This window comes from Contarinia nasturtii, unplaced genomic scaffold (assembly GCF_009176525.2).
Source record: "Contarinia nasturtii isolate CC-2019 unplaced genomic scaffold, AAFC_CNas_1.1 Cnas_scaffold_2166, whole genome shotgun sequence".
Taxonomy (NCBI): Eukaryota; Metazoa; Arthropoda; class Insecta; order Diptera; family Cecidomyiidae; genus Contarinia; species Contarinia nasturtii.
The window spans coordinates 439,601-466,697 of NW_022199493.1; the positions used below are offsets into that span (position 1 = coordinate 439,601).

Genomic DNA, 27,097 nt, shown 5'->3' on the forward strand with positions numbered 1-27,097 from the left:
AAGTTGGCTCTCAGTAGTTTTTCATATAAATTATATGGCCTTTGGTGTGAAGTTGGCTTCGTTTGTGACGTCATTCTTCGCACTAGATTTACTAGTTTTTCTAGTATTCACTAGCGTGATTCGCCCTATGTCTGCAATTGTAATTTTTCAAGCGTTGCATTGAGAGCTTTTTGGCGGCCATTTTAATCGTTAAGAATTTTCATCCGAATTCCAATTTGATTAAACTTTACACCATATTTGGTGGATCCTTTCGTAATATCAGCTTAAAATCGACTGAGCTCATCATCTAACAATTGAGATATTGTTTTTTCATGTTCTTCATATGAAATCGTAAGACCTCTCCTCAGAACATAAAAATGTGTAACAAATCCTAAAGATTCTATTGAATTGTAGTACCAACGCAAATTTTTATTGAAATGAAACACGGCGTGTTACACTTTAATAAATTTAGTTTTTGTATTACTTTTTAAAAAATTTCTTCCCGTGTGTTTCAATTTAAAATGCTTTTTTACGATGTTACGAATAGAAAAAATTGGTTTTGATGTTAAGAGTTAAAAACTAGGGGTTATAACCACGCTTTTCTATCCACCAACATTTAACTTTATTCTTAAAATCTGATTAAAACTCAAATATCTCAAAGTATTCAATTCTGGAAGTTGGTTTTGGTGGATCCTCGGGATCATCAGAACCCTCCCAGTTCTGGAAGTGGACTCTCAGGATGGGCCAGGGCATTGTCAAACCATAGTCTGGTCCATCCTGAGGATCCACCAAAGCCCACATCCAGAATTATTTTTAGATCAGAATATCTGATAATATCTCCCAAAAATGTAAATTTGCGTTCATATCTCTCGATAGCTCTTGAATTCGTTGAAATCTCCTGAATTTGTTCATATTTCTATATATTTAAGAGCGCGGTTACCCCCTAGGTTAAAAAAAGACAAATTTTTACGCTTTTTATGAGATGACAATATAGGAACCGTCGAGAAACAAAGATACCTTCAGAAAAGTTGAGAAAAAATCTTTAACATGAACTGGAATGTAAATCAAATGTCAACATATAAGGTTTTTCATTTTTCACGATTTTTTACCATTTACGTGGGAGGCTTGTATGAAAAACACGGAAGACCGCTGAAATGGCAAACGCCAAATATATACGGACCTACGGCAGTGCTATTTCAGCGGTCTTCCGTGTTTTTCATACAAGCCTCCCATACAAGATGGCAAAAAATCGCGAAAAATTAAAAAAATAAATAATTTCTCTTCTTTAATTCTCAAATACAACTTAACTTTCTGTATCACCTGGTGAAATCAGAATGAAAAAAATCGCATTCCATATCATCCAAATCACGGTCTAAATTTTTCAATTTGGGAGTGCTCTACACCGAGTCTTCGAGAGTTTCATATAAACTCGCCTCGCAATAGCCAAATGACGCGCCTATTGATTCAATCACGATTGGTATTCGCTTACTATTCAATAATAAGACTAAAACATAATTTAACATGGATTTTGAGGTAGACCATCGTGGTAAAAAGTGTCAAAACATGATTTAACATCGTTTACGGGGTCGACCATCATGGTAAAAACTGTTAAAACATGATTTTCCATGGATTTTGAGGTCGATTATCATGGTAAAAAGTATCAAAACATGATTTAACACGGTTTACGGAGTCGGCCATCGTGGTAAAAATGTTAAAAATACGTAAAATACATATTAACAATATGACCGATTTTAATCAATTTCCAACGGTTGAAGGCTGGGTTAACCATGATGGACCGTGTCAAACCATGGTAAACGGGTTGAAAACCATAATAATTAATGGCCCTAATAATACTTTTGAAATTTTTCAAGAGATAAGGTTACGAGCGAGTGAGGCGAGCGAGTAACCGTCCCATATGTAAAAAAAATATAGAAGTATCGGAAGAAACTAGTATGCCGAGGCGAGCGAAGGCATGCTAGTTTAACTATATTTGACATTTTGTGCTTAATATTGGTAGTGCAACTTAAAAATGTCGTTTTTTTTTGGTAAAAATAAAACTTTATTTCATAAATTCTGTAAATAACATGTCATTCAAAGTATTGGCCATCGGAAACTTTAACCTTTTTCCATCTTTCGAGCAGCATATGGATTCCGCGCCAAAAGAACTGCTCATTTTTTTAGGTTAGGAAAGAATCAATCCAATTTTTGATACCTTCAATTGAAGTGAAGCGTATTCCAGACAAGGCATTCTGCATCGATCGAAACAAGTGATAGTCAGAAGGGGAAATGTCTGGGCTATACGGCGGGTGGGGCAAAACTTCCCATCCACTATTTTCCAAATAGTTTTTAACCGGTTGAGCAATATGAGGCCGAGCGTTGTCATGATGGAAAATTATTGTTGTCGCATATTCTGGCCCTTTTTCGTTCAATGCTCTCTTTAAACGGATCAATTGTGTTCGATACAGGTCTCCCGTGACCGTTTCACCCGGTTTTAACAGCTCATAATAGAGGACACCCTTCTGATCCCACCAAATACAGAGCAATACAAATACCTTAGCACAATGAATATCTTGCTTGGGCGTTGATTTTGCTCGTTTACCGCGCTTCCCATACGATTTCTTACGCTTCGGGTTTTCGTAATGAAACCATTTTTCATCACCAGTAACAATTCGATGCAAAAACGACTTCCTTTTGTGGCGCTCAAGCAGCATTTCGGACATGCAAAATCGTCTTTCAACGTCTCTTGGTTTCAATTCATGTGGTACCCAATTTCCTTGCTTTTGAATGAATCCTTATGCTTTTAAACGTTTTCAAATAGCTTGGTGAGTCACTCCCCATGATTTTGCAAGTTCTTCTTGAGTTTAACACGAATCTTGATCGAGTAATACCTCCAATTCTTCATCTTCCAACTTTTTGGCTGCCCAGGACGTTCTTTGTCTTCTGTGTCGAAATCACCACTTTTGAAGCGCGCAAACCAACGCTGACACATTCTAACGTCTACAGCATAGTCAGGATAGGCTTCAGTGAGTAAACGATGTGCTTCAGTTGCATTTTTCTTCAAATGGAAGAAGCAAATTAAAACTTCCCGCAAATTATCTTTTGTTGGAACGAAATTCGACATTTTGAACGCAATAAAAAACGTGTGTGTATAAACTTGTATTCACTATGACAGATGGAATTTAATAGTTTTTTTGACGCTCTTTAAGATACACTTGTTGTCACTGTCAAAAAATGGCGCGTATGATACATAAGAAGTTGGCACAAATACGACATTTTTAAGTTGCACTACCAATAAATAACATAGAATTCGGCAGGGGACGGTGGCGCGGGCTTGTAAATATCTACCGCTTAGGTGATTTTAAGAGACAAACTTTACCTAAATCTCGACAATTGCTCTGTTATGTCGATATCGAAAAGGAGAGAGAGAATCATGTGCTTTTACTCATATGTCAGTCACAATTTTAAGAGAGTAAGCGAACAAAGAGACTTGGGAGTAATTTTTGACAGCAAACTCAACTTCATCAAACACATCGATTCAATCGTGGCCAAAGCAACATCAGCGCTCGGATTCGTAAAGAGATTCTGCTACGATATTCCTGATGTCAATACTCTCAAGTCATTATACTGCGCCTTCGTACAATCAATCTTGGAGTATGGCAGTTTAGTATGGCTACCGTACCATGGCATTCACAAGAACAAAACTGAATCTTGCCTTCGTCAATTCTTAATGTTTGCACTCAAGGAGTATCCAAACATCTCGAATGACTACAAAATATCATCGTACAGCGCTCGCCTTGGCAAACTAAACATGCAATCACTCCAAAGGCGCCATATAAACGCATCAATTTTATTCATATTTGACTTGATGCAAAATAATGTTCACTGCCCATCACTGAAGACTGAAATGGCCCGAAATCAAAATGAACGTAGCTTGAGAAGTGTCGAGTTCTTCAAAATTAATGACAAATTCTTCCGCATCAATCCATCCGTTCCACTCAACCAAATGTGCAAAATGTCAAATAGGGTCCACGAACTGTTTTCAATGCAATCAAAGAGATCAACTTTCAAAAATCGACTTTTAGCCTTAAGCGATGATCACTTTTCAAACTTGTCATTGGTGTCCAATTATAACACTGTTTTCTTAAACGAGCAAATGTGATACATTGTGATTTATTTTTTATATATATATAGTATTTAAAATTATATTTATTTATTAGTTTCCGACTCATCGTATCCGCGTGCAATTTGAAAATATTAACTATTTATAAGTGTTTTTTGCGGTTTGAAGGGATAACTTTTGGCTATTACAGTAAGACGTAGCTAATTGTTTATTCATTTATTTGTTATAAAGATGTAATTTTAACTCTTGGCCATGGGGGGCGTAGTGACCACTGCGAATTCGGCGGCCCCATTTTACCATAGTATATCACTGATTCATACCTTTTTCCCACCTAGGGGGGAGACGCAAACGATTAAACCATGATTCCAATATACACTTTTTGAGTACAAAATTTTGAAAAACTTGAAAAAAATAAAATTCTTAAAATTATTTTTGATACATCTTTTTGTGATGTGTGCATAAATAGTTGCTTAATAAATTGACAAAAAAATCACAAAGAAATCTATGCTTTTTGAATAAGATTTTTGGAAAAATGTTATTGCGTCTATCCTTTTTTTTGCGGAGTGTATACATAACATGCCAAATTATATGAATGAAGTAAAAAAAACCGTGAATCAAACATCGAACAGAATATGAATTTGTCACAATTTCCGTATTTATTAAAATGCTTCATGGAAACCGCCCAATCGCATGTCAATTTAAGTGCTAATGCCGGAAGAGTGAAGACATCCAATCATTTGTTATGATAACATTTTTATCTTTTTGTATATAATGAGTGAAAAGTATTTTTATAAGACATTTGCTTCTAATTTGCCGATCCCAAAACCTAGCACAGTGCGTAAGTTCTATAAATCAGCTAATAATTCGTTCGCATTTTTTTAATTATCAAATAGAAAGAAATTTGAATAATAATTGCTTTGACACAGTGGACATTTTTAAGAGAATTAATATGATTCCTTTGGATGCTAGAAAAATTATATGTCTTCGATTAAACGTTGATGATATTTGAAATTGACATTAATGATTGACTCGTTCTAGCGGTTTGTTTGAAATTTTCACAAGTCAGCACTGACTCGAGTCAGTCATAAGCCTCTTGAATTTTTCCAGGCGATTTTTCCAAAAAGAAAAATATTTGGTTTGTTTGAGTTATGCGTGGAAAACACAAACTGTTTATTTAACTTGTATATTTGGCGCTATGAGTAAATGGTTTTATTTTTTTTCAAAATATTCGCCATGATGATCAATACACTTTTGCATTCGCTCGAACCATTTGTCATAGCATTCATGCCACTCCGAAAATGATATCTCCAAAACGTGTGTTTTGAACGCATCAACTGCTTCTTCGGGCGATGAAAATCGTTGACCACGCAGTTTATTCTTCACGCTCGGGAATAAAAAGAAATCGTTGGGTGCCAAATCAGGACTGTACGGCGGATGACCCATTAAATCGATCTTTTGACCGGTCAAATAATCGACTGTTTGATGAGATGTGTGAGAGCTCGCATTATCATGATGAAGAATTATTTTGCGACGGCGGTTGTTTTTTCTTATTTCATCAAACACTTCGGGCAAACAAAAGGTGGTGTACCAATCAGAATTGACGGTCTTACGAGCCTCTAGTGAAACTGTTGCCACATGACCACTTATCGCGAAAAAACAGGCGACCATTTGCTTCGCAACACTTCGAGCTCGAACAACTTTTGTTGGGTTATCTTCACTTTGAAAGACCCATACAGTCGACTGCTGTTTAGTTTCGGGCTCATACGCGTAGATCCATGATTCGTCACCAGTGACGATAAAATACACGGATTTTGAAACACCACGATTGAATTTCTTGAGCATTTGTTTACACCAATCGACACGAGCCTTTTTTTGAGCGATTGTCAAATATGTGGTATCCAACGAGAGCAAATCTTTCTGACAGCTAAATGTTCATGTAAAATCTTAAATACGCTGGTCGCACTAATGCCCAGGGATGCCTCAATCTCGTGATATGTTACATGACGATCTTCCATTATCATATTTCTGACAGCATCGATGTTTTCTGGTAAAACAACTGATTTTGGACGACCTTCGCGGAACTCGTCGATGAGCGATAGGCGACTGCGCTTGAATTCGTTGTACCAATTATAGATTGTCCGAAGACTTGGTACTTCATCGCCAAAGGCCAAATGAAGTTGATCAAAACACTGTTGTTGTGATACACCCAATCGAAAGTGGAAAAAAATAATCGCTCGAAAATTTTCACGAGTAAAATTCATTTTTTGGCTGAGACGCAATTTACATGTTACGGTAAACAATACAAATAACGATCGAATGACAAAACGTTCTGAGAACGTTTATGCTACAAAATGTTAAACTTAACGAATATGACAATGGTTTGCATCGGGCAATACTAAAACATACATATTGAAGAAACTTAAATAGTCGCCTACGTACATGGCAACTTTATATGAAACCCTCGGAGACTCGGTATAGAGCACAAAAAGTGAAAAAAAAAAAAACATTTTTTTCTCAATTCTCGAACACAGCTAAGTCGTCTATATCATGTGTTGTGAACAGAACGTAAAAATTTGTCATCTCTTGCCCAATCGTGCTTGGCAAATCTTTTTTTCATGCTGTCTCGCTCACCCTTGCATTCACACTTGTTTACAATGGACATTCCACTAACACACAACTCACACTTGTATTTTGCTGTGCAAAATTACCAATGGCGCGTATTAACTTCGGCATCTTAATAGATAATAAACATACTACTACTCGCTATTAACATCGATCTTAATACTACTACTCATTTTATTATGCGTAGCATGATTGGTTGTTAATAGTTAATAAAGGATTTTTCGTATTTAGTAATAAGATATGATAATATTTCGATGTTAATTGGACATCTATATGCGTACGTAGTAGGTCGATACGATTTATATAGAACCCATTTTAGTCAATCCTATCCTATATACAATCAAACACCTAGAGTCATAGCTGAGATATTCTTTTTTTACACCAATTAGAATAAATTTCAGACAAAAACACCAAATTATACACTAAAACTAAAACCGGACCAAAAAGTACAAAAATCGGAAAAATATTTTGCTAAAACAATCATCCAAGCAGATGACGTTTGCAAATATAAATTAGAAACAACCAAAAATACTACAAAAAGAGATTTGGGAGGAGGCATACCCGTAATGACGTGAAATTTTTGCCACTTAGTTAACTCCCATACAAATTTTTCAGTATTTCGGTAAGAAAATAAGATTGATAAGATTCACAATTTTTTTTATGTATTTTTATTGTTCATCGATAGAATTTGGCCAAAAATTGAATAGATATGATCATAAAACTACATTGAAACGTGTAATTTAGAAAAATCGGTCCAAACATCGAAACCTATATTTATTGTAATTTATATTGTGACAAACAAAAAAAATCCAAATCAAGCATAAAATTTTTTTACATATTTGCAAAAAAATATTTAATTTTGATTTGAAATGTTTGAGGTGGCCCGATTCGATCGTCATGGTGTGATTATTTGATGTCGATGGTTTCATGTTAGCCTGGCTAGCTTAGCCAATATCCAATTAATGTACTGGTCAACTCTCTGTAATGAACAAAAATTAAATGTCAATTTTGGAAATTGTAAAAAATGCATCGATTCTCGAACGTACTGTATATACTGATGGGACACCAGGTTGTCCGCACTCTCTTCCACCAAATGAAACAATACCCGCCAAGTAATAATGAACGTTTAATCCATTTTTATGCTGATACATAAGTGGTCCGCCGGAATCGCCTGTTTTCGAAAATTTAAGACACAAAATTAAGTCTTATGAAGTGTTACGGTCTTGTTAATATGAAAAGAAACACCAAACTTTAATTTGGAGCGGGCTTTATGTGACCGTTGATTGTAGGTTATTTATTTCAAATAAATAATTGTTGCCGACGTTTCGACTCAATGAGAGTGATAATCATGGCTGTACATTGAAAAACATAAATGAAAGATCTTGTTATTTCATTTCTTACCAGATCTTTCATTTATGTTTTTCAATGTACAGCCATGATTATGACTCTCGTTGAGTCAAAGCGCGACGATGACAAGTAACGTTGACAGTAGCGCCATGGTGCGGTTGCCAGCGAAACTAAAAATGGCACAAATTTCGATCGCCCAAATCAAAAATGGTACAAATTTGTGCCACCCAACATAAATAGTGACAACCATAATGAAGTTGCTGCGTTGCCTAGCTGTCATTGTCGTCTTGCTTTGCATTGAGTCGAAACGTCGGCAACAATTATTTATTTGAAATAAATAAACTACAATCAACGGTCACATAAGCCCGCTCCAAATTAAAGTTTGGTGTTTCTATTAAGTTTTATGCAATAACATACCTCGACACGAATCCTGTCTGTCATCACCTTGAGCACATAGATGCCCATTTGTCATAGTAAAACCATTATTACGATATTCATTATTACATCGAGTATGTGTAACAACTGAGAGCATAGCCTTCTTTTTAACATCACTAGGACTTCCTATAAAAATGGCAAACGTTCAAGATCAACGTATTAAAATTGAGATGAAATCAATGAAAATAAAAAATATATAATGGAATGCATAGCTTCAAATACTGAAAAATACCATCCTGAAATGAAAACAGAAAAATAAAGAACAATTAGATTTTGCAGGTTTGCGATTTAGATCCCAAAGAATGTTTAAAAATACCTCTGTGGTGCCCCAGCCTGAATAGAAAACGAAGAAATTAAATTTTGATGATTTCTAATGAGATTAACTAAAGATGCCAGAGAATGTAAGTACCTGCAACCTCCAATTGTACCCCTTCACCGATTGCATCGACTACCTCGCTCGACAATGGCAAACATATGGGCTGGATCCAATATGTATAATTCACTGGATGTTCCAAACGTAATAGAGCAATATCATTAAGATTCGAATCGGGATTATATGCCTCATGTATAATGATTTCTGATACGAGGATATGCTTAAATGGATCTGCACAATTTTGCTTTTCTCTTTCAACGCAGTCTGGGTCAGATGTTGTATCCCAATCGCCAAGCCGAACGCCTGAATCCCAAGCCGACGAAAAATCGATAACAAAAACAATACATCAGTTGTATAAACATAATTGTTTTCAATTATATTATTTCAAACCTGAAAGTTTCCTGCCTTGTGTTGTTAATGCTCTGCGGTTCACACAATGCGACGCTTTGAATTTCGAAGAGAAAATGATTTGATAATTTTGGGAATAATCAAAATTATGTTATTTATCATATACCCGTTAAAACAAAGTTCTTATCAATGAGGACACCACCACAAGCCAGAGATTTGGTTTTATCCACTGTGGGAAAATTAAAACAAGAAAATTATCCTTAAATTCTAAAGAAATTATTTGAATTATGGTCAAAATCATACGATTTGTGTATTCAATTAAAGCCATCCAGGGGAATTCCGTTATTTCCGTTTCTTTACCATATATTATACGATCTAAATAGAAAAGGAACATTTTTTAATTGTCTTCACAAAAATTCTTGTTTAATTTATAACTTTTTATGTTAACTCCACAAGTTCCTGGTTGCGGTAGAAGGCCAACATTTGGAACTACAGGAGTTGTTGTTGAAATGGGTGGTGGAGTTGTTATTGGCCTGGGTGGTGGAGTTGTTATCGTAGACGGTCCTGTATTTATAGCCTGGTAGGGACAGCAAACCTATTGAGAATAATTGGTTGACATATAATTATCTGGAATACGAAGAAATTTTATCAAAATTACCGATCCATATCCAAAGGTCTGGCCACAATAAGTGTAATAAAGTAGATAGTATTGATTCGAGAGCCAAAAATTATAAAGATAGGAACACTGCCTTGCATCAGTACAATAACCGTATGTGTAATCTGGTGTGGTACACGGATATTCTGAAATTAATGAAATTGATAACGATTTTAAATGTGTACATTATTTTTTGACAAACATCATTATCTCGCTAAAACATGAACTTTTTCCCGAGGAAAATATTTCCAAACTGATCGAGAATTTATATCTTCAAAACTAAATGGATACAAATATTTGAAGTTTACACCTAGGGGACCTAGGGGACGGAAACTGAGCATTTAAATCAGTAATGTGCGAGCTACATTTTACAGGGGGGGGGTGATTTTTCAAAAACTAAAAATTCTCTCATCTGAACAACAAATTTGGTTTTTTTTTTTGCTCTTCACTTTTTTGGCGAAAATCACTAGCGAATCGAAAGAATTTTCTCCGCGCAAAACCTCAGGAAATTACAATAAAATCGTTTTTTTTTTTTGGAAGTCACTTTTTGAGGCGAAAATCCCTAGCAAATCGGAAGAATTTTCTCAGCCAAACAAAGTGAAGAGCTAAAAAAAAAAGAGGTCTTCACTTTTTTCGTGAAAAACCCTAGCAAATTCGAATAATTTTCGCGAAAAAAATTTTCTCATCCAAATCACAGGGGGGGGGGGGTAAACCCCCCTACCCCCCTTCGCACATAACTGATTTAAATATAAGTCGTTTTTTTATATTTCAAGTAAAAACTAGGAAAATTAGAAAAAAACTAGCAAAAATTATTTGATCCGCCATTTTGATATTGTGCCATGATTTGGTTTTTATGCACAATGTTGTGTTAAAAAAAAGAATAATCAAACTAATTTTTACTATTATAAGTGTATTCAAAATGTATTAATTATTCAAAATACATAAAAATATGTTTGAACAACAAAACAGACAATTATTAAGCTGAATGTTCATTTGAAATGAAACGAAATAGCACGCTATTTTTGAAAAAACAATAGAAGTGATTGTTTTGGTTAGAAAACACTTACGTTGGTAAAATAATTATAACAATCACTTCTATTATTTTATCAAAAATAGCGTGCTATTTCTTTCCATTTCAAATGAATATTCAGCCCAATATATTGTCTGCAACAAAACGTCAAAATACTTCATTGTGTCAGTACAATCGTTTGATTGTCATTTGACAGAACAAAAAACTAGAAAACTAGCAATTTCATAAAGGAATATTAGCATTATTAGATTATTCAAGCAATAAACTAGTAAATTAGCTATAAACTATAAAAACTAGCATTGGCTTCTCTCTCCTAGCCCGGGACACACTATTTTGTGAATTTTTTTAATAATTTTTTTTTTGTTAACAGAATCACTTCAATTTTGTTACGGCTTATTTTTTTCGGTAGAAAATAACTTTCTCAAAATTTAAAGATGATCGAATGAAAAATAAATATGGTTCCCACACAAAAGATCCAAAAAAATTAGATTCACTGTATTTAAAGTAAAAGATTTTTCAGTTCGATTTGGACGTAAAAGAATAATTTTCATGATAATTTTACAGTCACTATTGTTTTAAAATTTGAACAAAATATTATTGTAGTCCAGATTTTACATGTTTTTGAAAATGAAATTCAATAAATATAACACCAAAAGCAACAATTTGAATGAAAAATTTTGATTTTCATCAAAAATTAGTTTATATATATTATTCACAAAAAAAAGTCTTACGTGCACCACCCAGGCGAATGAAGCAAGCCAATAGAGAAAAAAGTTGAATGTAATATTGCATCTTTGTACAGTTTAAAATTGGTTTCGATTGATGCATTCAGTTCGACCTCACGTCAATCACTATACACGAAAACTCATTTTTTGACTTTATTCAACAGAAAAATGCCAAGAGATAAAGGAACGGAATTCCCAAATAAATGTAATAATATCACAATGTGCCCAGTGTTTAGTGTCAATGTTGTTGATGCTGGAGCTTTCGTATCGACGTCACGTCATGCAACGAAATAATACTACGATGATTATATTATTATTTGTATTTATTTATTCTTATTCGTCCGTAAATTTGTTTGTATTTTTACTCATTTTATTTTACTTTCTTATATACAATGTTCTCGCTTTCCTTCTGTTATCATTTCGATGACAATGTTTTGATATTCCACCATGAGTCATTTTTCTTGTCTCTATATTTTCTCTGAATGTCATTTTATGGTTTATTTTTATAATCACTGGCCTATCTATCGTGTTTCCACACGGCGTGAATCTATGACTGCCTGAAGGTTATTATTCAAATTTAAATTGCTCTTGTTCTAGTTTGAGGCTCTGGCGATCGTTGATAAATTGTTTTTTATTGTTCGATTTCATGACAGTCATGACTTTAGTTCAATTGTCACAATATAGTTGGTACTTCCAGAGTAATGAAACGAAAACAACACGCATTTTTTGTTGACATTATGTCCACTCTAGATCGCTACGACATGGGGGTTGGTAGTTTGAATAACATCATCCAGTAGGCCGAAATTCGCATGGTAAGATGGGTTTCATTATTCTGTGTCCTTCCAAACCCAGCAAACCAGATAATTTGTATTTAAAATTGTTTGGGAAAGGTTGTGCATAGTATTATTCTTGATATTCTTTGTAAACAAACGTCATTTTACTCAAAGTCTGTAAAAACCCAACCAAAATGTTTCACTTTTTTTTGTAATATTCAAAATTACCCAAGCTGGCATATGCCTCTAATATGGCATTTGATAACTGTAAAAACAACGCAAAGATTATTTTATCATTTTCATATTTAATGGGCAAACGCATCCACACATTTTTTAGTAAGAGACTCACTTGAACAAAATTTTATATCATCAATCCCAAAACATTAAATAAAAAATAATAAATTTAATGAAAGATTATAACCGTTTTTTGCGTCCAATAAATTTTCTTCGTTTGATAGAACAAAAATTCATTACGTTCTTATTTGAAACAATTTACAAAAGCAAAAAATAATAGAAGAAAAATATTTTAATCAAATCAATTTATTTATCTTTGTAGAAAGAAAACATGGCGGCGAATAAAGTTGACGAAATATTAGTATTGCGAAAAGAAGCAGATCAATACCGCGACGAATTAGAAAAACTATGTTTAAAAGTTCTGAGATGAAGTCCATTATGAATATTATGGTGATTTGACTCAAGAAAATGCTTAGAATTAAGCTGATTTAGATCGAAGTTCATTTATTTTTGCACAAGAAGAAAGATATATTTTATGTGTCTTGGTAGCTTATGGAAAAAGCGGTTGTTCCTTTAAAATGAAGCAAATAGATTTTTATTATGTATTTTGTAAAAAAATTCAATTATAAAGTCGCATTGAAATAAATTGAATATGTAAAACAAAAAAGATAATCACAATACTTGAATATCCGTTCACTTGAATATCCGGTGGTGATGCATTAGGTGAGCATAGATTGTTAGAGCAATTCCTTTGTCCATTGTGGCATTCACATGTATTGCAATCTTGTTGAACTTTACTTCCGCGGTGGTATGTTACGTTTTTGTAAGAGCATGCTTTGCTTTTGCACTCGTCGACTGAGATACATTGTTCGTCTAAATCAACAATTTGACCTTCTGGACATCGGCAACCGGCGACACATGATTCCTGTACATATGATGAAAGTAGATCACCGCAACTACGGTAATACGATTTGGAGCATGCTTCATACACTTGCCCAGTTGAACATTTTTCATCTGCAAATATTGAAATTTGATTTATAATTAAATCATCATACTAAAAAACAAAACTCACTTTCGGGCAGAAATACATGGCATTCATCTGCATAGATGCTGTAAGCTGTTTTCTTGGAGTTTTCAATTTGCTCCTCTTTATCCACTGCGCATAATTCAAACAAGCACGCCTCGTAATATCCTTCAACGTTAACGGTACAGTTACTGAATATTTCACTCTTCAAAAACGAGCAAATTTCTTCTGCCTCTGGCTTGCGTTCTGGATATAATGCGCACATATCGTCGATTGGCTTTTCGTATGATGAAGGTGGCGACGGTGCAACGCTCCATGAATGACCGAATTCAACAGCATCACTTACGATTTTACCGTCGGGTGTTTTCAAATCGTTTGATGGGTATCCATCATATGTTCCATATAAGCCGCTTGTTCGACTAGCATAGGCGACAGGTACATCCATGCTCAATTGATTATTTGTCAATTCAACGGATTTCCATTTCATTACCAAACCATCTAAAAATGTAACTGACACGGCGTTGAATTCCTCTCTACGAAGCAAAAGATAACCATCTAAAAGGGGAATAGGAAGATCTGATGTTCTATCGATACCATCAACTTCAATACTAGCTATAGAATCGTTGCGAAAATCAATTGACGTTGATTAATTGGAATGGTTTACATTTAGTGTGATGTAGGCCAAACATGACACGGGAATGTTGCCATCTGTTTTTGAGCAATAAAAAAACTTTTAAATTCTGTTGATGTTCTGAATGATACATTCTAGAAAAATCACTAATAGAAGGTACGTACATAGGCAAGGTGCATGATGTGAAATGAGAGCAATCTCTTCTCCAACGGTATCATCCACTTTGAATACATGATACGAATCTATGCTCATGAAATCATATCGCAACCCATCAAGTGTTACGATATGAGGATCTCCCCACATTTTCACTCTTGCTGGACATATGTCCTTGGTGCTCAAATAAAATTTATTTACTGAACGTATTTTGGGAAAAGGCTGAACAAATCAGACAATTATTAACAAAGAAACAATCGAATTGCTTTTCTCTATACTGTAGAAATTTGGAATAAAAATGTCTTACGATTACAAGTTTTTGGAACGCTTGAATTAAAATCATTCAAAATCCATCGGCCATTACTACACACATAAGACGCCGATGTTCGATTGTTTGCAGGTCAATAGCCTATTTTGCAGTTTATAGCGTATTCAGTTTGACTAATAGCTTTTGTAAAGGCATGTGATATAACCATCCGTGAACGGCAATTCTTCAATTTAATAAAAAAAAAGTGAGAATAGTTTAAAAAGCATGCGCCAAACATACCACGTTGGAAATAAAACGACAATGCAACAATTTCATTTACATTAAAATACACTACCCATTGGTAGTACTTGGAAATAATGCTTGATGTATCGATGTATAAACAAAATAAAAATATTAATCAAAATCGTTGGTTTTGAACTCGAGTTACAATGTAAGTGTTTTCAGATTCACATACAGAAAAACGTCATTTCCAATGAAAATAATTTTCTGGACGAATTTTCCAAAAGGAAAAATGTCATATCTGTTGATTGGTTTGTTTGAGTTATGCGCGGTAAAAACAAACCGAAAATGATTTTAAAGTTTGTCATTATATATTCAAGTTATGTTCAAAGTGCTTTCGTACACATTTTATCAAATATTCACTCTATTTGAGTTGAATTTCTGGTTTAAAATCTAAAATTATACGTTCTTTGATTGAAGTTTGCTTTCACCACCTGTAAAAGAACCAAGAATGACTCAATTTAAATCAATATTCTATAGCAATTTAACTTGTATATTTGCTATGAGTAACCGATTATCAACATGAGTGTCAAATACATTCAAGGATAAGCCACATCAATTTATATGTACTCGAAAACAGAATACACATCTCATATCTGCTAAAAATTTCGACGCAATCAAAAGTATGTATTTATTGTGAACAGAGACTAGAACAGGGCACCAACAATCGATCGTTCTTTCTTAAATGGAAATAATTCAATTCGTAGAAATTGAAATGTTCCACATGTTTCGGGTAATACTCATCAACAGAACCTTAATACCAAAAATTAAAAGAAAAGACAATAAACAAGAGCTATGGTATTGCATCTCTACGCAGAAAATACTACTTCCAATAAATTAATCACGTTCACGGTTTACGAGGAATACCGAGTTCACTTAAATGTTGATAACAAGCACACATATTTCTTATAACATATAAACTCTTGTAAGTTTGACATATTTTTTTATTATAGATTTTATTTCAATTTATTTCTACGGATAAGTGATAAAACCGAAAATTTTCAAAGAAAAAAAAAGATTTCATTTTATTATCAATTAATAATTGATTGACAATTATTGATCCATCCAATTATTTTTTCAAAGCGACATCATCGAAATCTCAAATTAATTTTTTTTATTTGGTTTATTGGAAATTGAAATAGATAAAATGAAAAAATAAATTCAATTGCAAATAATAGAAAGAAAATGAGTATTGATTCTTACCTGGAATGGCTCCTATAGAAATGGCCACGAAACAAAGAATAGTAGAAAACTTGATTCCCATTAAAAATGGTTCAAATGAAAATAAAATAACTTTCGGAGAGTAATTGATTGTTGAAAATCGTAGGTCCAGTTCCTTTGAATTTATAATTAATCTAATCTTGATAATGGGCATTTTCGCTTGACTAATCTATTGAAGCATCACTTATTAGCATCAATATTTTTAGAATCTAAAATTTTATATTTGGTGCGAAAATCCTCAAATGAATATGTGGATTTGTTAGTCATGACCTAAGATCTCGTTATTTGGAATGACCTTATCGGGAACAACAAAAAATCAGTAATTTATTTTATGGATGCTATTTTGTTATTCTCTCTTTTATTCTCATCGAGTTATGTCTATCTCGTTCCAGATAATGTGGCGACTTTTTCAGTTAATACAAATAGAGTTGGTCACCATGGTGACTATAATCAAATTGATAAAAATAGAATGAAATTCAAATTTCAACATAGAAATACCGACCGATTGACGACATAGATTCTGACGTCCAGAGTTTTAGGAGGGGGTAATTTCAAAAAAAAAATTCGAAAAATATGGGGGGTAATTTCAAAATTTTTCGTAAAATCTGGGGGGGGTAATTTCAAATTTTTTCGAAAAATCCAATCTCTGAAAAACAACAGAGGAATAGCACTTTAGCTTAAGTTTTTATATTCAAATTGAATAATTCAATGCAAAAAAGTTGATATGTAACCTAGGGGGGAGACACAAACGATTAAACCATGATTCCAATATAAAAACACTAATCCTACTATTCCACCAATCCGTCATTTCATTGTCAAATGTGATGTCACATTTCGCCGCTATTCACTTTGTTGAAAACTTATTTATCGATACTGGAGTATGACAATTTGTTATTGATAATTAAAATTATTTTTTTCATCAATAAAATTTTGAGAAAGTGTATATATTGTTTTGTAAATTTGTAATCGACTTTTGAACTGAAATATATTTCAAAAAAGAACAAATTACTATCTCAAAACAAGTTCAATGCTTTTATCAAATTCTGTACTATCGATTACAAAAACTTTGAATTAACCCATTTTCGCTATTCCATACACGGGATTAGTGAATCCATGTGAATCCAGCTACTGAATTGTCTATTCCACTTGAATTTCTCGAATTTTTACACTAAAAAGTCTAATCCTATTCCACGTGTCTACCCCCTAGTATATATGTAACATTCGATTCGATTTGAAAGTTGCTGATTTGGCAATTAATCAAGCAAAAATATGATCAAAAATCAAGGGGGTAATTGGTAATTTTTTAAAAATCAAGGGGGTAATTTTTGAGACGTTTTTCAGGGGGGGGGGGGGGGTAATATGGGCCCTATGGACCCACGTCAGAATCTATGATTGACGATGATGTTATCTAATTTTTTTAGCCATATGGAAGATTGTTCATTTTTTCAATAAGCATACACATCATATTTGCCCTTATCAATTCAATTTCGAAATAAAACCTAAATCAAAAAGATTTATTAGAGTTGAAAATCACAAGCTTAGTATATTTTATAAGAAACAGATACATTCAAAAGAAGACTGTACGATTTATTATTTGCAGTAATTAACATTTTCAACAATTCAATTGTGTTGATTTGCGAAGTGTAATACACATTATATAGCTGCGTGAATTCAATTTCATTGTGACGATGGCAGTTGTGTTTCTGTTTGTTTTATTTTTTTTATGTCTCAAAGTGAACGGTGCACCTTTTGGTGCTAAGGGAGGTAATTGTAAAATTGTTTGTTTTAAAGTAAAATATCTCAATGCCAATCAAACCCAACACGCGTCGCAAGTCAAAGTGATGCACAGATGCTTTCAAATTGCTTAACCGAATAATTGACGCAAAACTTTTTGTTTTTCAGATCATACGCGGCCATCAAAATTTCTTGGTAATTAAAAATAATTGAAAGCTTTAATTGTCACTTTCGAACTTAAGAACTATGCTTTTCACAGTCAATATTCTACACTGTCACTTGAACATAACAACAATAACATTTCTAAAGTTGTGATCTCGGTTTATGTTATATGACATTGGTTGATCATTAGTTTCTACTAGTCTGAGATAGCTAATGCATATTCTAATTCAAAGGAAAGCCAACAAAATATGTATTTCAAGCAAACAGCATTCAGTTTTGTTCTATATTTCTCTTCTCTTTTTTATATGATTTAATTTCAATAACTTACAAGGATCATCCATCACATATACATAAATGTCTCTGATCCTTTGTGGTAGACCCACGTACAATTTTTTCTGCTTATTTAAAAAAGTACTTAATTATTATGATGTAACTGGATTAAATGCTAGATTTTAATTGCATTTTATCTTAAACTTTTCTGCATTGGCATTCCAACACGAATTACGGACGATGGTTCAGTTGAAAAACCAAACGAGTTCCCGTGGATGGTAATTGGTTTTAAAATTTCAATTTCAAAACATTTTTGTTCGCATGAAATATTTTTTTTTTCGAAGGCAGCACTATTCTATAGAAATGTAACTTTCACTTGCGGTGGCACTATTATATCGGAGAATTTCATTATGACCGCAGCACATTGTGTTAAGGAATCCAAAAGACCGTCCATAGTTCAAGTGGGAAAAGTAAGTAGAAATTATATCTAGCTTAATTTTAGGAGACAAAATCAACCATTTACGGGATGTTTCTGTCGATTCGTTGAATGTCAATGAATGTGTATTCAAGCGATTTTTCAATTATTCAAATCTAACATTTAAGCTAACGCTCAATGGTGACGATGGCTTGGAAGGAAAAATCTATAAAATCGAGGTACATCAGATAGGCAAATCGTCTTCCATATTTCTTCAAATGATTTTATTCTTACTGTCTGCAGGCAATTACACGCCATCCACAATATAACACTACAACGGGGAAAAATGATATTGCATTGATTCAAACTCGTGAAAAAATTAATTTTACGTCCGATATTGCAGCGGCAAACTTGCAGACGGATACGAATGATGTTGATTCTGAACTCATTGTGACCGGTTGGGGTGCACTCGCATTTGGAGGTTAAAATAAACATTTCGTTATTGCAGAGCGTAAAATAAGCAATTTTTTCGCAGAAAACCGGTAGTCAAGAAACGTTTTATTTAATCGGAAGTCAAGATTTCATTTCGGTACTCAAGAATTTTAAATAAAATTTAAAAAAATAATCATTTAACGACAAAATAAATTTAAAATTTTTAGCTGCGCGCGTCATCAGCTAATATATAATATACCGTTATGATTTTTCAATTTGATTTCTTGAATTAACATTCATTTAGTATGTGTGCCTAAAAATAATTTGTATGGGTAAAGTAAAATAATAAATTTTTCAAGAACGGAGCGCCGGTTGGTATGCTTAAAAAATTCGGTAGTCAATAGAAAATAAATTGCGGTACAATTAAGTACATTTTTGGTACAATTATTTAAACCTAGTCCCCAGTTTCGACTTTCACATGTGCGGACATTCGAATATACATCCCAATAGAAAATTTTCTATAGTTATGGCAAATCCTCATTTTACGCTCTGCGTTATTGATAAGTAAACGTTATGCGAATCTTTATAATTTTTTAATGCAAACATTTACTCATCTTTGCAAAGAATCCAATTCAAACAAATTGCTGAAAACAAACTTAACAACGGTACCATTACGCGAATGTAATTCAACTTGGATTGAATGGAACAAAAGTGAAAATTTAGTAATTTTTCGAAATGGTATAAGCAATGGACAATATTGTGCATATGATCCAGAAGGAAGAAGAGATTCTTGCCATGGAGATAGTGGAAGTCCTCTTCAGTATTTCGCGAACAGTAATTCAAGCACAGCGACCATAGTTGGCATTGTTTCATTGGGTTATTTTTGTGGTATTCCATTACCAAGCATCTACACTCGTGTGGCTTATTACGTTGATTGGATCGAATCCATCGTGTGGCCACAATAAATGATTTTTTCAAATCTGGACTTTCTCATTCGGCTTGAAAAAAAAACCAACTAGGCCCATATGATTGTTAAAAAAAGACTAAAATATTAAAAACAAAACATTCATTCAATCAATCAAATAAAGTATTCTTTTTTATTTCAGATTCTAAAGAAATTTATTTTTCTATTTCGAACACGTAGAAATCACCAATGATTTTAAAGTCATTTCATTATTACTGAATTTCTTATCATCAATGATTCACACTATTTATTTGATGTAACATATATAAACTTGTGAATGAATTGATAACAGTGTTCGCAAAAAATGTCGAAATCACGACTTCTTAGCTCATAGCGCTTATAACGTTTGATGCATCAGGAATTATGAATGTGATGTATCACGTATTACATTTTTATGCTAAATCATTCATATTTATTTTGATACTGACAATTTTTATGAATGTTGTGAACTCAACTGTAGTTGGTACTAGGGTGTATCAATAACAGAGAAAATGATCAACTGAAAATCCTGGCGAAATTCCCTTTTTTTTAACCAAAACAAAAATATTGGCCCTAGATAATCTTTGAAATATTTTTCGATTTCCACAAAAATGACTTGACTTTTAATGTATGTTTAATTATGTTTATAATAATATTACCTGATACTACCATGAATTGTACTCAGCGACAAGATATTTACACTGACACTATTTGTGGTGTATTCAGATCTATGATTATCAGATCCGATGAGTGGATATCATATATACAGATTCAAATTTAAAATTCAAATTCATTTATTGACAATTTGCTGTCTTTTACAATAATTTAACATTGTTGTTTTTATCATATTTTTATCTTAATGATTATCAAGTTGTTTGTTTGTATTGTTGTTTCTGTAGTTATTTTGTTGTAAATTGTTGCTATTCGGAGTGTGAACACAGATTCATCAAGTACTCAACACTATTCTACAACGAAAATAACAATGTTTACAACAGGCTGGAGTCGTGAATGAAGTATACAGTTTGGCCGCTTAGTTCTTAAAGAACTGTTCTTTGTCAAATGAGCTGATTAAAATGTCCTATAAATTACGGTGAGCATCTATAAATTTATAAATAGTTATATCGGCAATCGCTTTGTGATAACATCAAAATGAAAGAAACACTTCTACCGAATTATATTAATGAAAATGATTTTATTGATTATTCGGTGCATTTGAAGTAAGGCGCTCAAGTTGGTGATGGATTTATGGGTGAATTTTTGACATCCATAACGATTGCTGAACGGAATAGTGAAAAGAAATTGCATTTGGTGTGTAAGATGGCACCCTCCAACAAGAATCGTCGAAGAAGAATTCATTTCGAATTATTTATTTGCACGTGAAGCTTACTTGTATACTAAAGTTTTACCAAGTTTTACTACCAATTTTTGTCATATCCAAAGTGTTATGGCACAACAATCGATCATGAAAATGAGCAATACGCTATCATTTTAGAAGATCTTCGTCCGCAAGAAGATGTTCGCTTGGCAATGAGAGAAATTGGAAAATTTCATGGACTGTCGTTTGTATCATGAAAGACCAAAATCCCATGGAATTTGCTGAACTTGAACAATTTACGGATATTTTCAAATTTTTCTACGAATCAAAAAACATACAAGACATGTGTGTGATGATCAAGTGCTATTGCATCATTGAAACGGGAAGACCATAAGAATATCATGCGCAAATTGAAAGGAAACTTTTAGGAATATTTCGCGTTATTTCACATTATATCAAAGGTTAAACGTGCACTGCAATTATGTTCCATAAGAGACTGTATAAAATCCAAAACTGTAGCACAGCTAGCGCCACAACGGACAACTGTGGAGTTCTAGTCAGTTGTTTGTAACTGAGCAAAAGTCTTTTCACTAGTTGGCGGCATTTTAGTATAGATTACATTGAATTCCGTCGCTTAAACGTTATTTCACATTATATCAAATCATTGAACTTTATGATTTTTTTAGCCTAAATTGGGTGAGCGGAAATGATACATATCATTCAAATGAACTTAGCTAAAAGTATAAAAAATTGATGATAATCATGTTCGTAGTTTTCGGGAAGAAAATTGCGATTTATTTTTGAATTTACAAAATGCGACCGTGTTGTCCTATTCGCCGGCGACTACCCGAAATAAATTAAGATCTATAGACTATTCTCAATTCAATATACAATAAATTTCACAAAGACATTTTTTTAAAAAGGAACAGAGGAATTCATTTATGATCATCAACATTGACGTTGATAAAAACAAATTCGACGACATTCAAAAAGAACTTCTCCAGAATATACAAAATTTAAGCAACGTGCGATACTCGTAGTCTTCACAACGATATCTATAGGGGATTGTTCAACGAACCAACATACAGTGATATCATTGGTTTTAAAAAAAGCTCTTAACCAATTTGTTAAATTGTCAATTTTAAAGAATCGCCTAAAACTAAGATAAGGAATTGAACACATGCGTACGATGCTATAACAAAGAAATTGTATAAAACAAATGATGGACTATGAAGGGATATGATTATCTGGAACAAATTGTTTCGAACAAGAATAATTTGATAGAAATTAAGCTAACCAATATGAAATCTACATTGAAAGAGAATTTGGAATTCCAATCAATTTTTTTTTTTTAACTTTGCTTTCAAAATCACTAATTTTTTTTTTTTAATTATAATGAAATTTGAAAATTTCAACATAGAAAAGGTCAACATTTCAACATTTTGCAGATGAGTATTCCAAATTTCAAGTTGCAGTAATAATAATAAACTTTTCGTTTGTTGTTGATTTTTTATACAAATGAATTGAATAAGGGAATATCTACCGATTATTTTGAGCGATAGACACTTCATTTGATTTGTTTACAATTTATATTGCATTAACCGACTGGGATTTTTCTATATGTGTTTTCCATTTAAGACAACACAATCGCAATTTTTCGACAATGAGAAAGTGTGACATCTTCACGTTGAAATATGAATGAGTTGAAACAAAACACTTTCAAACGTGAATTAAAACGCATGAGAGATTCATTTTTTTACGTTGAGATGGCGAATATGATGAATTTGTGAAAATATATTCCGTTATTACAAAATATATGTAATTTTACTGATCGTTGCTGATATAGAGGAATCGCAGTCGCACATAAAATGATTAATCAGTAGACAGCTGTAGAAGAGACAAGTTGTAAGAGGCAAGACTATTATATAAAATTTATGCTTTCTGATAAACAAATTTCATTTTTCCAACGATGTTTCCAAATATTTCGTGAGTGTATAAAGTGTGGATGCCAATTCAAACAGTGCCTGTGAATTATAATCGGTCGGGTATGTAGCAGAGTTAAAATCTTTGATTGAAGTTTTTGCTTTTCAAATGAAATTTTGTTCAATTTCATTAAAAAAATAAAAAGGTAAACTTTTTCACATTGTCACGGATATCAACGGCGGACGTAATGATTGGACGATTTAATTTCAATGTGTAATGTTTATTTTCTTGGCGTTCCAATACGTTCGATTTTAATTGTTTTTCATGATCAATGTCGTTTTTTTTTAATAAAAAATGGCTTGCGAATACAAACAAAATTAGTGGCCGATCGTATACGATTGGAGTCGAATGCATTCGGATGCATAGGAAATAGAAATTATAATTTTGTTTTTGTAATCGAACCGCATTTTCTCTTCGTTTTTGTTCTCTGAACAAATCGTTTGAAAATAGAGTTATACTGTGTTGCGCTGTGCATAGGATAAACGTGGATCATTTATACCTTTAAAGCATCTCAATTTACTAACAATTTGTAGATGATCATCATGAATCATGATGCAGTGTGGGTGTGATTTCAAAACGTGTTGATTGTTCCGTTTTGTTCAAAATTCAATAAAAACTAAACGGTGAAATGGGCTCGAAACCAGTTTCAATGTATAACCAATATCAAAAATGCTATCAACGCGTTGAATGATTTGAATATGAAAAGGAAGAAAAATCAAAGTCTCTCTTTCTTTCATTCGATTGAAAATGCTGCTGATAATAACTACAAGCACAGCGATTTTATTTCACTGGCGACTTGTTGCTGTTTACTTTAACATCAATTCAACTGGCCCTGACATTTCTTTTGATTTCATTTTGCATTTGATTTGACTAACTTGTGCAACGCAACGCATTTTTCCATGTCTTTAGGTAATCATCAGGCAGGTGCCAAGCTATAATCAAATGTAATAATTTGTTAGTACAAGAATTACTATAGTAGAAGTGTGTGAAAAAGTATAATTACGAAAAAATTAAACCATAAGCCAATTGCAATAACAACACATTAAAATGAAGAGAAATTTGATAATTATTTTGATGGTGATCTTTGCTGTGAATGCAATGCCACAACAAGACCTATCATCGGATGATTACGTTGAAGCGCTTGAGTTCGTATTTGGTTCATCAACAACTACAACAACCACACCCAAGTCTTGGGTAAGCGTTTTTAATTTTATAATTCTTTGATTCGAATTTCGAATGTGATTATTAGCCAATTATTGAATAAATCGCCTTTTTTTAAATGCATTGCTGGATTTTTGATCTTAACCTAGGTTATAAAAGATTTTTTGAAGTGAGGTCTATTCAATTTTTAATTGATGTTTTTATTCTCTATTGAAGATCGTTACACCAGAACCAATTGACAACGTAGATTCAACATTTCCAACTCCACTCATCGACAATCAACCAAAGTGTACATGTGTATCATATGAAATGTGCAATGCCACTTCTACCGATATGAATCAAGTTTGTGAAAATCCATTAGATGTTTGCTGCATTGGTGTGGCTCCAACTCCTGCACCAACGACTCAGGTAAATACTAATACAAACGACCAATCCATTTCACTTGCGATTATTTGAAATTGTTGTCAATAGCCGAAATGCGAATGTGTGCCATTTCATCAATGTGTGAATAACAAAAATATAATTAAAATTCGTGTGGATGTCGGTGAGCAAGAATGTGCTAGTTATCTTCAAATTTGTTGTGCACCGTCCAAGATCAGGCGTCCAAGTCAAAACGTTACAATTACTCCAAAGATTGATGTCGACTGTGGTAAACGTAATGAAAATGGTGTAGGATTTAAAACAACCGATGACACTGACAACGAATCGAAATTTGGTGAGTATTTAAATTGGCATTGGCACAGAAAGTGAGAACGAATCATTAACGAATTATTTACCATGATTAATTTAGGCGAATTTCCTTGGGCCGTTGCAATCTTGGAAGCACAAACAACCGAAGAATACCTATGCGGTGGTTCATTAATTCATCAACAAGTGGTTTTAACTGCAGCTCATTGCATCGCAAAAAAAGGTTCACAAATGCTCAAAGTGCGCGCCGGCGAGTGGTAAGTGTTCATGACGACGAATTGAAAATTCAATTTTTTGCAAAGGACACTTTATTTTTTGTATTTTGCTTCCAATATCCAGGGATACGAGGACAACATACGAACTATATCCGCACCAAGACAGAACTGTAAGCAATATTGTAATTAATCCGGGTTTTTATCATGAGGATGATATATATAATGATGTTGCTCTGCTATTCCTAACGCAACCATTTGAAATTACTGAAAATGTAAACACTGTGTGTTTGCCAAATCCGGGTGATGTTTTTGATAACGCATTGTGTTTCGCCACCGGTTGGGGAAAGGGTATGAAAATAATAAAATTTTAATTTTTTTTAAATAGATTTACTAGCTCAATTCATATTCATTTTTAGATAAATTCGATGATTTAAGCAAATATCAAGTGATTTTGAAGAAAGTAGAACTTCCGATTGTGCCCAGGCAAACATGCGTTCAGAAATTAAGAGAATCACCTCTTGGCACCGATTTTAGCTTACATCCGAGTTTTATCTGTGCGGGTAAGCGAGTTTGCAAATGAAATGACAGAGACCAATGTTAAATTTGATTTGTTTTCTTTACTAGGTGGTGTACCCGGTCGTGATACATGTACTGGTGATGGTGGGGCTCCATTGGTCTGCCCTGCCAAAAATTCACAAGGTCGATATGTGCAAGCAGGTAAGTTTTACACTAATTTTACAGTAAAAACTAAATGATTGAATTTTTACTGATCCCTTTGGTAGGTATTGTGTCATGGGGTGTTGGATGTGGTGAAAAAACACCAGGGGCCTATGCAAATGTTGCATTGTTTCGAAATTGGGTCGACGAACAACTCAATTTGAGAAATTTGAGATAGCAAACATATTCACACCAATAGAGCAAAAAACAAGCATTCTACGCTTATTTCAACCGATTAAGAAAAGCATTCTATGGTATTCAATGGGAAAATTTCATTCCGGAATGTGATGATCAACTATTTCTCTATTTGAATTTAATTGTATGCAAACATACAGCTAAAATAATTTATCACTGAAAATTACTCAATTGTTAAATTTTCATCATTTAATTATATTTGCATGTATTATATTCAATTGAAATTATAGCTCTACGTATATAGAGTATACTCAAAATAACCAAATAAATTGAACGGTTTGAACTTTACGCATTCAATTTACATTTTATTTGACAAAAAAAAAATAAAGTTGATTTGCTCTATGTCGTACACGCGCATGTTTGTTCAATATTTATTGTTTGTTGTGAATAAGTAAAGAAGTATAGCGCCTTGACTCAAGATACGCTCAAGGACGATAGGTCAACCTTTTCAATCAACAGTATTTGTTTTCATAGTAAATGCAAAAAGTAGACAAAATAAACATTCAGTCATTTCAGTAATTTCACGAACAAAGTAAGCCTTTTTCTCATTGGTTCTCGTTCTGAGACATCAGTCAAAATGTATGACTAATTTGCGTTGAAATTTCTACAAAATTGCAGAATGTACTTTTTTCTATAGAATATATCTAGGGG

At 33.2% G+C, this 27,097-nt stretch overlaps 4 protein-coding genes across 7 annotated transcripts; 2 read left to right on the plus strand and 2 right to left on the minus strand.

Moving 5' to 3' along the window:
• Positions 1-7,455: 7,455 nt before the first annotated feature.
• On the minus strand, positions 7,456-11,862 carry LOC116347891 (serine protease easter-like). 2 transcript variants are annotated; one of them, XM_031778685.1, is made up of 12 exons: positions 11,641-11,860; positions 9,883-10,025; positions 9,660-9,819; positions 9,528-9,599; positions 9,391-9,453; positions 9,267-9,320; positions 8,913-9,179; positions 8,820-8,836; positions 8,736-8,739; positions 8,486-8,629; positions 7,768-7,892; positions 7,456-7,700 (listed from the first exon to the last, which is right to left on the minus strand). In XM_031778685.1, exons 1-12 carry the CDS (start codon positions 11,735-11,737, stop codon positions 7,647-7,649), a joined length of 1,200 nt encoding a protein of 399 aa, XP_031634545.1. In that variant the 5' UTR covers positions 11,738-11,860; the 3' UTR covers positions 7,456-7,646. The 2 variants fall into 2 exon arrangements, with proteins under 2 accessions (XP_031634545.1, XP_031634546.1); XM_031778686.1 differs by lacking the exons at positions 8,736-8,739; positions 8,820-8,836 and having other exon boundaries at positions 11,641-11,862.
• A 1,312-nt stretch (positions 11,863-13,174) lies between these two features.
• On the minus strand, positions 13,175-14,152 carry LOC116347849 (von Willebrand factor-like). Its single transcript, XM_031778589.1, has 3 exons — positions 13,714-14,152; positions 13,323-13,655; positions 13,175-13,212 (listed from the first exon to the last, which is right to left on the minus strand). Exons 1-3 carry the CDS (start codon positions 14,150-14,152, stop codon positions 13,175-13,177), a joined length of 810 nt encoding a protein of 269 aa, XP_031634449.1.
• Positions 14,153-15,642: 1,490 nt separating this feature from the next.
• Positions 15,643-20,266, plus strand: LOC116347898 (serine protease persephone-like). 3 transcript variants are annotated; one of them, XM_031778702.1, is made up of 8 exons: positions 15,643-15,729; positions 15,814-15,921; positions 18,120-18,146; positions 18,633-18,661; positions 18,728-18,853; positions 18,987-19,037; positions 19,102-19,279; positions 19,855-20,266. In XM_031778702.1, exons 4-8 carry the CDS (start codon positions 18,659-18,661, stop codon positions 20,193-20,195), a joined length of 699 nt encoding a protein of 232 aa, XP_031634562.1. In that variant the 5' UTR covers positions 15,643-15,729; positions 15,814-15,921; positions 18,120-18,146; positions 18,633-18,658; the 3' UTR covers positions 20,196-20,266. The 3 variants fall into 3 exon arrangements, 2 of the variants coding, with proteins under 2 accessions (XP_031634562.1, XP_031634561.1); XR_004201733.1 differs by lacking the exons at positions 15,643-15,729; positions 15,814-15,921; positions 19,855-20,266 and adding exons at positions 17,767-17,981; positions 19,458-19,486 and having other exon boundaries at positions 19,102-19,387; XM_031778701.1 differs by lacking the exons at positions 15,643-15,729; positions 15,814-15,921 and adding an exon at positions 17,767-17,981.
• Positions 20,267-23,250: 2,984 nt separating this feature from the next.
• LOC116347877 (phenoloxidase-activating factor 2-like) lies at positions 23,251-26,734 on the plus strand. The gene is made up of 9 exons (XM_031778645.1): positions 23,251-23,533; positions 24,381-24,665; positions 24,849-25,040; positions 25,104-25,347; positions 25,423-25,576; positions 25,659-25,882; positions 25,951-26,094; positions 26,159-26,251; positions 26,317-26,734. Exons 2-9 carry the CDS (start codon positions 24,519-24,521, stop codon positions 26,427-26,429), a joined length of 1,311 nt encoding a protein of 436 aa, XP_031634505.1. The 5' UTR covers positions 23,251-23,533; positions 24,381-24,518; the 3' UTR covers positions 26,430-26,734.
• Positions 26,735-27,097: the final 363 nt, after the last annotated feature.

What these genes read in the sequence shown, in the direction of transcription:
- LOC116347877 (XM_031778645.1), top strand. Translation starts at nt 24,519, where the DNA reads ATGAAGAGAAATTTGATAATTATTTTGATGGTGATCTTTGCTGTGAAT. An exon ending in AAAGTGCGCGCCGGCGAGTG is followed by an intron (nt 25,577 to 25,658) that starts GTAAGTGTTCAT and finishes TCCAATATCCAG; the next exon opens with GGATACGAGGACAACATACG. An exon ending in CGCCACCGGTTGGGGAAAGG is followed by an intron (nt 25,883 to 25,950) that starts GTATGAAAATAA and finishes ATTCATTTTTAG; the next exon opens with ATAAATTCGATGATTTAAGC.
- LOC116347849 (XM_031778589.1), bottom strand. Translation starts at nt 14,152, where the DNA reads ATGAAATGGAAATCCGTTGAATTGACAAATAATCAATTGAGCATGGAT. An exon ending in CCATGTATTTCTGCCCGAAA is followed by an intron (nt 13,656 to 13,713) that starts GTGAGTTTTGTT and finishes CAATATTTGCAG; the next exon opens with ATGAAAAATGTTCAACTGGG. An exon ending in TCAAGTGAACGGATATTCAA is followed by an intron (nt 13,213 to 13,322) that starts GTATTGTGATTA and finishes TTCATTTTAAAG; the next exon opens with GAACAACCGCTTTTTCCATA.
- LOC116347898 (XM_031778701.1), top strand. Translation starts at nt 17,906, where the DNA reads ATGGCAGTTGTGTTTCTGTTTGTTTTATTTTTTTTATGTCTCAAAGTG. An exon ending in ACCTTTTGGTGCTAAGGGAG is followed by an intron (nt 17,982 to 18,119) that starts GTAATTGTAAAA and finishes TTTGTTTTTCAG; the next exon opens with ATCATACGCGGCCATCAAAA. An exon ending in GGGTGCACTCGCATTTGGAG is followed by an intron (nt 19,280 to 19,854) that starts GTTAAAATAAAC and finishes ATCTTTGCAAAG; the next exon opens with AATCCAATTCAAACAAATTG.
- LOC116347891 (XM_031778685.1), bottom strand. Translation starts at nt 11,737, where the DNA reads ATGCATCAATCGAAACCAATTTTAAACTGTACAAAGATGCAATATTAC. An exon ending in TTGTGGAGTTAACATAAAAA is followed by an intron (nt 9,600 to 9,659) that starts GTTATAAATTAA and finishes TTTTCTATTTAG; the next exon opens with ATCGTATAATATATGGTAAA. An exon ending in GTGTCCCATCAGTATATACA is followed by an intron (nt 7,701 to 7,767) that starts GTACGTTCGAGA and finishes TGTTCATTACAG; the next exon opens with AGAGTTGACCAGTACATTAA.